Source organism: Cinclus cinclus, chromosome 5, assembly GCF_963662255.1.
Source record: "Cinclus cinclus chromosome 5, bCinCin1.1, whole genome shotgun sequence".
Classification (NCBI taxonomy): domain Eukaryota; kingdom Metazoa; phylum Chordata; class Aves; order Passeriformes; family Cinclidae; genus Cinclus; species Cinclus cinclus.
The window spans coordinates 59465993-59480445 of record NC_085050.1 but is presented as its reverse complement, the minus strand read 5'-3'; the positions used below and the strand labels follow the sequence as shown (position 1 = coordinate 59480445).

At 40.9% G+C, this 14453-nt stretch overlaps 1 protein-coding gene across 1 annotated transcript in view; it reads right to left on the bottom strand.

The window, feature by feature from the left end:
- Window positions 1–14453, bottom strand: part of PTPN13 (protein tyrosine phosphatase non-receptor type 13) — an 85985-nt gene that overhangs the window by 17295 nt on the left and 54237 nt on the right. The window contains exons 18-30 of the mRNA XM_062493658.1: window positions 12568–12991; window positions 12303–12400; window positions 10425–10478; window positions 9038–9130; window positions 7562–7669; window positions 6738–6869; window positions 6031–6497; window positions 4927–5055; window positions 3084–3177; window positions 2217–2302; window positions 1511–1673; window positions 392–606; window positions 212–310 (exon numbers count right to left, since the gene is read on the bottom strand). Coding sequence (XP_062349642.1) covers window positions 212–310; window positions 392–606; window positions 1511–1673; window positions 2217–2302; window positions 3084–3177; window positions 4927–5055; window positions 6031–6497; window positions 6738–6869; window positions 7562–7669; window positions 9038–9130; window positions 10425–10478; window positions 12303–12400; window positions 12568–12991 — 2162 coding nt within the window. The remainder of the gene's footprint in view (window positions 1–211; window positions 311–391; window positions 607–1510; window positions 1674–2216; window positions 2303–3083; window positions 3178–4926; window positions 5056–6030; window positions 6498–6737; window positions 6870–7561; window positions 7670–9037; window positions 9131–10424; window positions 10479–12302; window positions 12401–12567; window positions 12992–14453) is intronic.

Genomic DNA, 14453 nt, shown 5'->3' with positions numbered 1-14453 from the left:
AAAAAGGCTTCCGAAGCCATATACTCCTTTAACATTCACACACAACAGCGCACTCCTAAGGGAATCATTGCAAGAACCACATTTCTGTGAGCACTCTCCCCATTATTCCATCTACATCTTACATTTAACTAACTCACCCACCCAACAGACTGAATAAATGAACCTTAAATAGTAAATAATGTCTAAAAAAACCACATGCCAGACACCTTACCAGCAACGAAGGATCGATGTCCGGTAGTATTCCAGATGGTGGCCGGCAAAGGAGAAGAGAGACCTCTGGAGATGTTCCCCTCAAAGCAGAGATGACTTCCTATGGCCACAGAGGGATTAATTGTCAGATGCAGCCTTGCAGGACTACCACAGGATGAGTTTCACTATTATAGGTACAAACCTGCTGGGACAAACCCTTCAGTGATGCCCCGTTCACTTTCAAAATGACGTCCCCAATCTCTATTTGCCCACTCTCTGCAGCTGGCTGCCCAGGGAAAAGCTTCTTCACCCTCACAATAGTTGATCCCAGCTGCTCTGGGGTCAGGTTATCTTCACGGCAGAAACTGAACCCGAGGCCTGAGCTGTTCTTCAAGAGTCTTACCTCAAATGTGTTCTCTGTAAAAGGAACATTAACTTATTACTCTCTATAACACATGGCCATGGAAGGAGTGTGTGGTGCTCTTATTCCAGACATGACAATGTGCAATCTCTCCCTCACAGGGTTCTTTCACTGAGTTGAACAGAAGTGTTACCCAAAAGATCCCTTCAGGCTAAAGAGAACAAAAAGCTGATCACCACTTCTCAGTCTGCTTGCTTGGCCTGACAACATCAATATGCAGAAAGGCAGAGTGTCTCCAAAGGATTATTCCTTAGGAAGTCTATTAAGGAACCTTTTAAAGCACAGAGTGACACAACCTTTCCAGCCACTGATCAGGCACTAGTGAGAGCAGCAACTGGAGCTCCTGGCAGGCAGACAGGACAGACTCCATGCAAGAACACCCAATGGTATCTGCAGGGGTTCTGCCATCTGGGTAGGCTTCCCTTCACTTGAACAAGTCACCAGCAAGAGAGGCTGAATTATGTCAACCTCTAGTCAGGGGAAGTAATCCTTCTCATCTAGCTCTTGATGTCTTCTCTCTTCTGAGACAGGAACTGCAGGACCCACAGAAGCACTCATTTATATATAAATATCTAAATTCCCATTGGCATCCCATAGCAGCACCAGATACAGCAACACCCCCTTTACTCCAACCTTGCTACAGCCTTGGCATCTAAGGTTGGTGAAATTGGGAAACAACATGAAACAGTGAGATAGTAAAGTTAATAGTAGTTAAATAAAGTAACCATGATGTGAATTCTTAAAAAGAAACACGATAGTACAAGAAGAAGGAGACTGCATTATGTGCAAGGGCTTTGTATAGATTCTTACCCACTCCATTCCCAACCTAAGAAGGGAAGAAAATACCATCAAACTATGGGATGCTTTGACAGTTAAGACAATTGTTCTGTGTGACCTGACCTGCAGTGACAAAGCTGTAATCTTTGGCATTTGAAGAGCTTGTTGCTGGCTTCTCTTGTGGCTCACACTGCCCCGCCTGATTTGGGAGTGTGCACTGTGGTGTCACTGGAGCATGAGCCTTGGCCCCTGAAAGCTGACCTTTTTCCAACAGCAGGTGCACCACCTAAAGAGAGGAAACATTCTCCAGTTAACTGGCAACAGTCACAGAGATAGCACAGTCTAGAGTATGTCTTTCCTTCTAATTTCTCAGGGCCCAAACTTTTACAGTAGCAGGTGTTATAGCCACTCCCCTCCCCATATATATCCTCCAATTATTCCTTATTTTTTAAGGGCTGTTAAATGGCCACCTCCAAAACACACAAATGGACTTCCAAGATACTTGCCAATAGAGTAAGAAAGTGTTTTCTTCTTAAAAGGTTGTGAGGCTGTTAAGAGGTGTCAAAGACAGCGTCACTTGCACATTTGTACAGGGAATTAAATTTAAAACATTTTATAAAATGAACACAAATAGTAGCCCTCAGCAGTTCTGAATGTGCACATTCACTGTCTATTTTCAGGCATGCCAGGAAGCCAAGGAGTCTAAGAAAGCAAACCTAAAGCAACCACATCAACACTGGGGAGAATTCCTTTACCTTTTCACCTTGAGGTTCCTTTACCTCTTTTCACTCATAAGAGAACTGGTTTACCACAGACAGCAGCCACTCACCTGACCCGTGTTTCTCAGAGTTTCAACAGCTTGTTTATGGGTAGCTCCTTCCAAACTAATCCCATTGACAGAGAGCACGCGGTCACCTAAATTAATAATTTAAGAAAAAGTAGGCAGAGCATCACTTATAAAACATCTATGATGCACAGAAACCTTCAAGTCTGATCTAACAAGGACGGTTATTTAAGGAAATTCTCTCTCCCCTCCATGTTCTGAGTCAAGAAGAGAACTTTGCAAATAAACCGTATGGTTCAAATCAAAGGTCTTTTCCAATCTAATGATTCTGTGGGATAATCCCATGTCAAAACTAGTGTTAACCATCAGACTGACAGCCTACCAGAAAGCTCAGACTCTTTATTTAAAACAAATCTTAGTCCACAGTGGGAATGCTCACTTTAGTGAAGAATGTGGCTTGGCTTACTAACAAGAAGAGCCATAACAATTACAGCCTTTTGTGTACTGAGTTGCCAGGCGTGCCAAGGAAGAAGGCCACAAATAACACACAGCCTTCTCTCCCTGTGCCTGGAACAGAGAAGCATTCTCCATTAACATAGGCTGCTTTAGAGAACAAAAATCCCACAGGCTACCTCCTATTTTTGCTCTCCACAGCCTCAGCATTGCTGTTTCTGCAGCTGTTCGACATTAGTTTTTTTAATCTTCATCTGCAGAATTAGCTATCAAAGCAATATTTAAAATTACAACTGCAACAGCTTGGAAAAACAGCTCTTCTTCCCAGTGAAAAAGGTACAAGGACAGGAGGCAGACTGAGTGCTGGTTTCCAGGCCACAGGATATTGTCAAGTCCCCCACAGACAGCCCTCCCCCCTTTTTTCACATAGGAGTCCCACTGAAAGAATGGAAATCCTACCTTTTTCTATTCTGCCATCTGCTTCAGCTGCTCCCTTGGGAATAATTGCTTTCACATAAATGCCACCATGCCTTATGCTAGTATTTATACCACCCTAAACAGAAAGCAAAAATAGGACTGTTAGTCTTTTTTGCAGTTAGAATACTTAGTAATTAAACACAGTATCACACAAGGAAAACTGTTCTTAGGAAGCATTTGGGCTACTGGCACGTAGAAAAACCAGAGAAACTATCAAAACCAAAATGTCACATCAAGCATGTTCAGTGCAGTCATGCAATTTGCTACAAATGAAGTTGGGGTGGGAAGGCTGTAAAAATGCAACGCATCACAATGCAAATGCACAAAACACAGATAAATGTCCTTCAGCAGAAACATGTCTGCATTTTGTTGGACTTTACATGCTTGCATGCACACCAAAGCTCAGACATGTGCAAGAGCACAGCATGCCAAAGCAGGAGATGCACAACCATGCAGTGTCCTACTCCAATACAACTTCTCTGATGTAACAGGAAATTAAGGAGTGCTGCCTTCTCTCGGCTCAGACAAGTTTGAAGGTCTAAGCTGCTCAAGATGAACTGACATTGTTTTTGAAGGGCCTTGGCCTTTCTGCTGATTGCAGTGGAGGTAGGACTAGATGATCTTTAAATGTCCCTTCCATCCTAAACCATTATGTGGTTCTGGCTCACTGTGTTCCACAGACTTGGAGGGAAGAGGAAGACCAACAGTGTGTTAATGTTCACTCCCAAAGCACCCAGTATTACAGGTGAAAACTTAACCCACAGGTAACTGTGCACCTCTCCTCATCACCACTGTACAGCAAAACAATGCAAGGGCAGAATGGAAGCTGGAAAAGCAAAGGGTAGTGAAGACACCACCTGGTCACCCCTTAAGGGGAACCTCTGCATTGGCTGGCATCTTCTAACATCTCTACAAAGCCAGCAGGTCTGGTGCTGCTCAGAACCAACTCCTGCTCTACCTCTGTTCCTCCAACTGTCTCAAGCAATGGAACATGACTTTGAATAGACTGGGATGCCAAAATAACAGAATTTTCTTCTGCTCATCTTACAGTCGTAGCCCTATACATGGTAACAGTGCTAGGCCTGTAAATAATTCCACCACCAAAAATAGTCGAATATTAAAATACATTAAAATGTATTTTTTAGTACCAGAACAGACGCAGTGGAAAATGTGTGCATATCAGTTGTAAATTATTATCTTCTTCCCTGAAGTGCCACTCTGCAGTATGACAGGCCCTAAACATAAAACTACCTTCAAAATCTTACAGCCTGAAGATAATCAGTCCTAAAAATTATATTCTTCCCTCATATTGCAAGAAAGCACTGACAGCCAGTCTCATTTGGGTTTAAGTAGTTTCTTGCTTTCTGCCTTTTCTCCAGCAGAGGGAGAACACTGAACATGGTGAATGTGATTGAAACGTGCACAGACAATTAAATAACACTACCACTTCCACTGCCTGCTGGAAGGGTGGAAGTCTGGGAGTGTTTCTCTTCCTTGCAAATTTGCCACAAGATTAGGTAGCAAGGGACAAAGACCATCTTGCCTTTTGTACTCACAAAGCAGCATCTGTGATAAGAGTCTATTAGGGCTTTGGGGCTCCATCATAAAATAAAAAACAAGAATTACTTAAAGGGCAGATGACAGGAAAATTAATATAAATTACCAGTATTACTTTTCAGCTTTGGCAAGATTAATCATACATCAATAAATTTGTATCATTAAAGTGATTCCAGAAAATATTTTGCTTCCTTGTAATTTAGCAATTTAATGGGTTGCTGGGAGTAGAGAAAAAGAGAAAACATCTAAAAACCTTGTCAAACAGTACCGTGACACTTATTCCCAAGCCGTTATCTTTTTTTGCTAGTTCAACCTCAAAGATATCTCCAGGTTTAAGAAGCGTTGCAGAAACCTTTTTAGAATTCACTTTGTTTGCTGTATTCGATGAGGAAGAATCCTTTATTTACAAAAAAAAAAAAAAAAAAGAGAGAGAAAGAAAAAGAAACAAACAAAACAAAAAGAGAAAATTATTTGCCTTTAGAACACATGTTTACAACTAAGACCCTAAGGGCTGGGCTTTTGAGTCGGACACAGCCAGAAGGAGTCCACCTGGCAAAGTCCAAATTAGTAAGACTCAAGGCTCACTGCTTCAACTCTTCCATTCCTGCCGCTGAACAGGTTTAGCACAGAAATATGCTTGGCCTTTAGCAGCCAAGTCTTTACTGCCCAAGTGAGCGGGCCACAGAACACTGAAACAGCAGTACTTCAGCATTTCAGTAGCCTAGAGTCTGTTGGATTAATTAGCAGGAGCTGCCACAATTTAATTGAATAACCTCTGTCAGCTGAACACTGCAAGCTGGAAATAAATTTGTAGTACTTGTGATGACTGTGTCCTTTTGGAAAGGTGAAGCAGCAAGCTGTGTCTGCTCAAGAGCATGACTCACTGCTGAATTTTAATGCACAACAGCAGCTTTTCAAGGATTAGATCAGTCCCAGAAGACAAGGAGTTCTGCTGCTACCCACTCGATGTAACACCCCTATTTTCCTCTAGGAAAAAAGTTCATTTTTCTGTCAAGTGAATAAACTTACCTCTGGGGATGGACACTAGACTATGACCATATTGGACAAACACACAGAATTGAAAGGCTGTTTCCTACAGCCTCAGCAAGTGCACTATAGGTTCATCCCAAAGCACAATCTGCCTCTAGTAAGGCACATCTTGTGACATTGGAAAGCTGGAAAGTTGTTCAAAGTTACAGAAGCGATTTTCTCCATTTATTTTGAACAAAATCACCACGTTATCAAAAATCAGCTACTAGCACTAGCTGCAGGCTAGCCAGGCTGCTCTTCCCTCACATCCTGACTCCCAGAGACAGCTATTTCAATACCACTATCACACTGATGGGAAATATTCATATGAAATCTACTATGCCTTTTTAGCTGGCTGCTGCTCCTGACTGCCAGAGTAAGTTGCTTCATCCATGTCAGAATCCCCTCGGTCAGAATATTCCACAGGCTCCGCTACCCCGGGCCTTTTATGTTTTGCTCGGGTACTGTCCAGTGAGGATCTTCTCTTCTCCATCACTCTGGAGCCCCCAGGCTGGCACTCGCTGTAATGCTGAGCATCCTGCTGGGCTCTCCCGCTCGAACGCTTGCCAAAGAAGCCGGCTGGCTGGCTCTGGGACAGGCTGGCGCTCTCGGTCCTGGAATCCTGGGAGCTCACGCTGCCATCCCGCTTGCCTGCCGACAATCCAGACAGGCTCCCTGAAACTGGCCTCTGGTGACCGCGGCACCGGCTGTGCTCCTCCGAAGAGGACTCTGCCTCGTTGTCCTGCACTGAAGAGGGCCTCCTCAAGTAACCCCTGGCTCCATTGCTGATATGAGCAGTGCTAGACGATGCTGAAAACCAGGAGACAAGACAGTCACCAGCAGCCGGCAACACCTTATCTGCAGCACGACACCCTTTTCTCAGCTTACAACCCAGGAAGGTTTTGCCTGCCTGGATATTCTGCAGGAAGCTCTCTTCTCACGCTGCACCCTCACCAAAGGTTACCCTAACAACTCTTCATTCTGTCTCTGAACACAATTCCAGGGCCAAGCCAGCTGGGGCTGCTCAGAGCAGAGACTGCAGATCCCTACCTTTGGACAGCTTGTCCTTGGGCTGGGAGATGACAAGTGTCACATCCTCAGGAGCATTCTCCAGGATCTCCAACGCTGCCTGGTGGCTGACGCCTTCCAAACTCGTGCTGTTTATGGATATGAGGCGGTGTCCTGCACAAAAGGGGCTGTTCAGATACAGTCTAACACCCACATTTCTACCCACCAGTGACAACGTGTCACTGTACACAATTCACGGATTAAAAATTACTAAACTTCAAGTAATGCTGGAATAGGGAACTCTCATCATTAAAAAAGACAGATCCCAAAACCGGCCACAAAAACTGGTTATATTTCCTCTTTTAAACCCTCCCAAATCTCTACATGTTATGATTTCTACCTTCTCTTTTGCTGTTAAAAAAAATAAATAAAAAAGTAAAAAAAAAAAGCACAGAAATCAGAAGTTAAATGAACAATATGCAGTTCAGTTCAAGACATGAAGTAAAATGAGAAGGAAACAAAAGTATATTTTTTCCTCCTCCTGCACTACAGTTACAGTTATAGCATATGGTTCCATTTCACTTTTAAAAAAATTAAAGTAGGGACACTGAGTTTTGAAAGCTTTAAATTAAAATGCATCTGCAAGAGAGACAATGGAAAATAAAGTCCTTATCTTTATATGTAACTTCAATTTTCTGCTACTTCAAGCTTTATCATTTTTACATTGATTTGTATGATTGCTGTTTTTGTACAGTTTAACAAAGAATTACCACTAGTTTTCAGAAGTTATTTAGAAGGTAACTGAAGGTTGCCATTGTAAAGAACTGTGATAGCCAGAGCCCCAGATGGAATTTTATGCTATTCACCTGGTTTTAGAGTTCCTTCCAAATCAGCTGGCCCTCCAGGAATAACTGAATGAATAAAAATTCCCAGATCAAGTTTCCCTGTCTTTTCTCCACCAACTATTTGAAAGCCTACAAAAAAAAGTTCCAAAGCAGACAAAAATGTCAGTGATCACTGTGTAACTTAACACAAGTCCATATTTTAGAACAAACAAAAACTTAGTCATTCTAATATATGTAAAGTAAAAAACCCAGACACTTCAAATTTAAATCTACATGGAACCAAAGAGGAAAGCTTTTTGATTAAGCTTTGTTGTATACTCTTGTTTTAAGCAACTGATTTAGACTTTGTCAGTCTGTCAGTCCAGGACACTCGAGCAAGGAGCACAGAAGAAACTCTGGCAAGAGAAACACACAAACAGGTGACATGAAATGTACATTTGCTGAGCAGATAAAATTTGTTTTCTATCACATAAAAATTTCTGGTTTTCTCCCTTGTTCGATGTTTCACATAGAGGTTTGACCCTGGTCTTAAGATCTGAGTTTTCAATCTCCCTGTTTTATTTTGAGGCTTCTAATCAATTTCTGTTCATTCTACCACATAAATCTGGGACGAATGTTTCAGAGGAAAAAATAGAAGTAGAAGATATCAGGTCTTCTCTATTCTAGCTAAAACAGCAAAGTACCATAAATTGCATGGGGAAGAAAGAGGAGAAATAGTACATTTCTTTGAATTTTTTTTTCCGTTTTGCTCAACTTGTACATTACTGTGCACTGTAAACACTAAGTATTATTGTCTTGTAGGTTTTTTTGCCTTCTCAAATTTACACAACAGTCTCATTTTGAATGACAGAACAATGTCCTTAAGGACACTTTAGAAGCTTCCTACAGCCCAACACTGAAACCCAATTTTTCATTACTCATACAGGGAAAAATTATGTGGGTTTATGAAAAAAACTCTGTGGTAGAGGAAGGAATTTAATGCAAATATCTCATTTCCCAGGCTCCTTAAACATCAAATCAGTGTTCCATCTGATATTACAGGAGTGAGGAGAACATTCCACAATTAGCACATAATGCTTTTACATTGGTTTATTTATTTATTTAAGTTTGTTTTTTTTTTTTTTTTTTTGGTTGGTTGGTTTTTGTTGTTTTTTTTTTTTTTTTTAAAGAGCATTCATTTAAAGCATTTCTAACAGTTCAAAGCTGTGAGGTTCCACAGAGAAAAATTCTATACTGAGCACAAAGAGAAACTTTCAAGGCCAACTTCTACGATGACTAGTTCACAATATAAATATTATCGTACATGAACAATATGAAAAAACTGAAAAAGACTTGTTTAACATCACAGAAAGTGCATTGAAAATGCCTCCAAAATCCAGCTACTGCCTACACAGCTTTACTCAGTTCTACAATAAATGCTTAAATACAGACCAGAAAACTTCATTTTGTTTTTGGCTTCTAGTAATACACGTCAACAGTGATTTTAAAGCCACTTACCTAAGCCAAACTTTTCATCCTTTTTCAAGTTCACCAAAGTGATCTCTCTCTCTGGTGTGGCAACTCTGTTCTGTGTTGTTTGAAGAGAGTCGGCTGTAAAGCCAACATTTTGTGATCAGACACTTCCCTTCAGGTTTACTTTAAAGTTCTTTTCCATTAAAAAATATTACTTTTCTGATAACTTGAAAAGCTGTTTTGATCTACTGGGTCCAACTTTCATCTTCTAAGCCATGGCCAAAGACAGAAAAAAAACCCCAAACCTTCTAACGCACTTCCATCTTCAGCACTTAAAAATCTTTTACTCCTCCTAAGAAAAGCAGCTAGCACAGTCTTGTGGAGGGACAACATAACTGAATCCTAGAATCTTCAACTTCATTAGTCTCAGTTCGGGAAAATATTTAAATTTCTGTTTATGTGCTCTGCTCATAGCTAGGGAGAATGCAAACACATTGGTGAAATTGAAACTGAGGGTCATTATATGAAACTACTGAAAGGTTACTCAATGAGGTCTCTTAATGGTGTCTCTTCATTAAAAAAACAACAAAACCCAGAAACATCCAGTAAAACTTTTCTTGCTTAAATTTATTTCCTCATTTGCAGCTCCATGGGCTGCTGATTCCACCTCTTCTAAAATCTGAGCATCCTCACAATAGAACTCTGACTCCTGAGGCTTCCCATCAGGCTGGAGTAGACCCAGGCATTTAAGAGACCCAAGTAGGATAATTTGGTGAAGAAAAAAGAAACCGCAAACAAACACCAACAAAAAAACCCCACCCCAACAAGCATACAAAACAAAATACAAACAAATAAGCCCAGTCTCCTGAAAATTTAGGAAACACCAACATGCTTGCAAGTCTGAACTCATGGACTTGTTTCCTAGAGAAGACACTCATTTGGTCCAGGAGTGCCTGGGATACTTTTACTCTAAGTGGAAGAGGCAATCCATAGCTGCAGAAACCTAATGAGCTCCTCACACTGGTACAAGGAGGGAACAAGTGATGCAGGGGAGTGCAGCAGACTGCACAACACACAGAAATGAGTTTTTTCTCCCACAAAACCACACCAAGCCTAAAGAGTGAAGGAAAACACAGAACCAGTAACCTCCTAACTAAGGGAAGTAAGCTTTCAAGAGCATGATCTGGTAGGTAAGAGCACCCTTCAAATCCCAAACGAAACAGAAACTACTCATATTTGAAAAATAATACACACAGATGTCTAAACCTCCCCCAAGAGGTAATCCAAAATAAATACTAGGAGTTGCATTTATGAAAAGGCTCTATCTAGCTAACAGGCAGAGGCACTTAATACCAAAGAGACAGGACAGATGGAACAGTGAAGCATTTGCAAGTGACACACTGACTGAATTAACTACTTATCAACTTACCACTCTCTTTTAATGCTGCTGATGACAGAAGATTTTCTGAAGTATTCATGCTAACACCTGTGACATGCATGGAAGTATTAGACACTATTATTATTATGTTTTTAAATACAGAAGCTACCAAGAATTATTTCAGACTTGACACAGTTCACATGAGCTCGTTCACATTATCAAACTACTTATTTAAAAATGAATAAACATAAAACTAGCTATGTATTAGCAAATCCAAATTACTCATGTACTCTTGTCGTAGTTTAAGGTTCAGACAGATGGTCATTCATGCAAAGGCAATGAATTAAAGGAAGGACAGAGGTTTGGCCTTTGTGACCATGGTTAACTTCAGATAAAAGTAATGGATCTTAAGCAATAAAGTCAAAGACTAAATTCTCTAACAGTATTGGATATTGAATATACTGAATCTAATAAACCAACACAACAGGACTCTTGTAAGATTCTGTAAAGGAACAAATAAGCTGCTGCAGTAACAAGCAGTTTGAACTACTTCTAGTGAAAATCATTTGCATATAGAATCATATTTTCTTTGAAATTATCACAGCCAAGCAAATATGGCTCTACTTTAAAGAAGGTAAAATAATTAACGTACCAATATGTGAAAGTAAATGAGGGAAGATAATTCAAGCTTCATTGATAATTCAAGCTAAAAACCCCAAAGTTTCATCTGATGTGTTTCACCATGCAAAGAACCTATGTCCCTCAGCACAGGCAGTGTGATTCAGCAGCACTTTCTGACACGTAGCTAAGACCCTCACCAGAACTGCTGCCCAGAAGCAGGGTAAGCACATGATCATATTAATCATAAAACTAAAGGCACAGGGGTAAATGGCTGCAAGCAGTCACCACAGAACCTGCATGCCTCATCTCACTCTTCAGCATTGATGCTCTCAGTACTGAAAATCCATCATTCCCAAGTCAGTTCTGGTTTCAAGTGCACTGGGGGGCAGATGTGGGATATCACACTCTGCTTTGTTTGCTTTTTATTCCCCCAGAAACTTAACCATCTTCCACTTTTTCTGATGTCCTGTAACTACAATAAAGACAACCAGTAGCTAAGGCTGCAAATATTTCAGCCATTGTAGTTTCTGCTGTTATAACAGGGAACCTTCTAGAACCACAAACTGGTAACATGCAGATATTAAAAATTCATGTTTAATAATCCAGCGTTAGTTTAAGTCTATTTAGCTGCTCTGAATGTTTTTGTTTTTAATGTGAATTCTCCCTTTTAGTTAATAGTAAGACTACTTGTGTGCATTCCAATCCTTGCCAAGAAAATGGAGTAAGTGCATCTGGCTTACCTCACTACAGAAGTGTTTTTGTGAAACACCCAGTGTACTGCAAAAAAATTTAACTAAATTTTATTGTATCTGAACAAAAAAAACCAAAACAAAAAAAAAAAAACAACAAAAAAAACAAAAACAAAAGGAAAAAACCTCAAAGTGTGGAGTTACTACTCAGAGGCAGTGGCCAATACACAGCTGATGCTGAACAGTCACTTGCCAAAAAAACACTCCCTACATCCTTTCCACAGAAAACACTAAAAAAGTTCAGCCTTCACAAACAGATTGTGAAGACTAGCAAATTATTAAAAGATCCATACAACCAAATGGCACCCTGAAGTGACAACCTGGAAGCTGCTTTCTGCTACAGCTTCTACTTTACACCCCTGCGCACAGACTGGTGCTGACCAAAGGAAGATTGTTTTTGGATTTACTGCAATAATGGCCCGGATTGCTTGAACATGTGATATTCTGCTCCCCTTTCAAATCAGAATATTATCATCAGTTAATAAATATATCAAAGCATTACCCCCAAAGCATTTTAGAGGTTAGTTAGTAAACACAGTAATATTATTTTTTGCATGCTGACCTACAACATAGGCTTGACCGGTATCTTCAATGGATGATGAGTCTGATTCATTTTTCTTTCTTTCAGGGCTTCTACTTAAACCTGCATGAGATTTTGAACTTAAAGGGGAGAAGGAGAGAAGGGGAACCAGACAGAGGGAAGAGGAAGTTGGGAGAGGGAAGGATCAATGTAATAAAATAATGGCATGAATAATAAATCAAAACTGATGCAAAATGTACATTGACTGTACACAAAGATACTGCAGGGTGGTCAGAGAGACTCTTACTTGCTCAGTTTTAGTGCTCCCGTTGCTGATCCAGTATCAAATTTTGGCATTTGCTGAAAGACCCTTCCCATTATATCTTCTATTTTTTTGGGGGAAGAGTCCAAAGCAGTAATAACATTTTTCTTTGGGGGGTAAACAGACACGTGACTCTGACTCAGATCGTGAAATGACTTGCTCATTACTCTGGGTCTTTCCTCCCATGGGCTCTTCTCGTTCTTGTCCCTTGCAGAGCCAGGAAGTGGCTGGAAGAGCGAGAGCTCAGAGCAGGACAGTCTCTTCAGGATCTCTGCTTGGACAGACAGGGGTCGAACAGCGAGTCTGTTCAGAGTGCTGCTAGCCAGGCTGCCAGTGCTGATGGCTCGGCCCATGTTGAAGCCTTTGACAGAGTCTGCGTGAAGGTTCAGGCTCCTAAATGAAGCCCTTTCTGTGGAAATTAAAAAAAAAAGCAAACCAACAAAACCCAAACAACTGAAGTTATCCAGTAGAGCTAGAGTGACCACCTTGTGTAAAGCATGCTTTTTAAACAACCAACTAACACAAAATATATTTTCTCAAGATGCTTAGCAGTATATACCATCATCAGAGATATATAAACACCCACCACATAGTTTGCTCAGGAAGCAAAGTTTGGAGCTCATGACACTACAGTAACCCAAAGTCCAAAACCACAGAATATTTATCTTCTTATTAGCATGAAGACTCATATTCCCTGTCAGGTTGATGTGCCTTTATACATAGGCACATCATCTTCTACAAAACAAATAATATCCTTAAGCCAAGTGACCTGGAAGACTACACTTCCTTTAATCTGCTCATAAAAGCCTTTTCCAGGATTTGAACAAATAGGGGTCCCCTATCTCCACACTATCAAATGCTACCAAACATCCATCCATCCATCCATCCATCCATCCATCCATCCATCCATCCATCCATCCATCCATCCATCCATCCCTTTGTTTTCTTTGTATAAGCCTGTCCATATTTACAGTACAGCTGCAAGGCCATGAGGGCTTGGCAGCATCTCTGCCCATTTACAGAGCACCAGTCCACTCAGGCACCCTTAAGGACCTCCCCTGTCACAAACATCCTAGCACAAAACAGAAAGTGCTGACTGGAGTTTACCAGACTTTTTGACTCATTAGCAAGGATTTCCTTAAGCAGCATGGAGAAACAGGTCTTGGACTGTAATTACTGTCAGCTGAGTTGTGGGAACTGTCTGGGTGAATGTTCTTAGCTGAAAGCAAACTCATGATAATCTTAGCCTAAACCCCTCTTAATTCAGAGCAAAGCTGAGTAGGGCTCCTTTCTATTACCCTAACTGCCTCCTAAGGCCAGCAGGTAAGTTCCTGTGGTTTGGTTCTCACACAGGAACTTGTTAAGCTGAGGCAACTGGTTGGCTGGTTAGAGGCTTTAAAGGAAATCAGGCCACCTGAACCCCTCATAAACTTAACAGTTCACAGGGAAGTCTCAGGAAAAGCAATCCTCAACTGCATATATATTTCTGATTTAAGGTTAACCAGTGGGTTTTTTTAACCCTACACGCATGAAGGAAACAAGCTGCTTTAGGAAGCTGCACTATAACTCAAAGGGAAAATTCTACTTTTTGGTACACTGCACCCAACAGGCTTAAAGGTAAATACTGTGGCATTTAGAAAAGAGTGTATTTGACAAGTGCAGCCTCAGTCCTGCCACTCCAAAAGACTTTACTGCCTCCAATACCTCAGGCAGGCATTAACTGCCACAGTAACTCAAACTGCCTCTGTAACAGACACATAGATGAAGATTTAGTTGTTTTAGTTGGAGGTATGTTTTTCTGTCCTTCCATCAGGTGAATTAGTAGACAACTACCACTACCTTATCCACACCCAACACCTCTTCTGGCCACA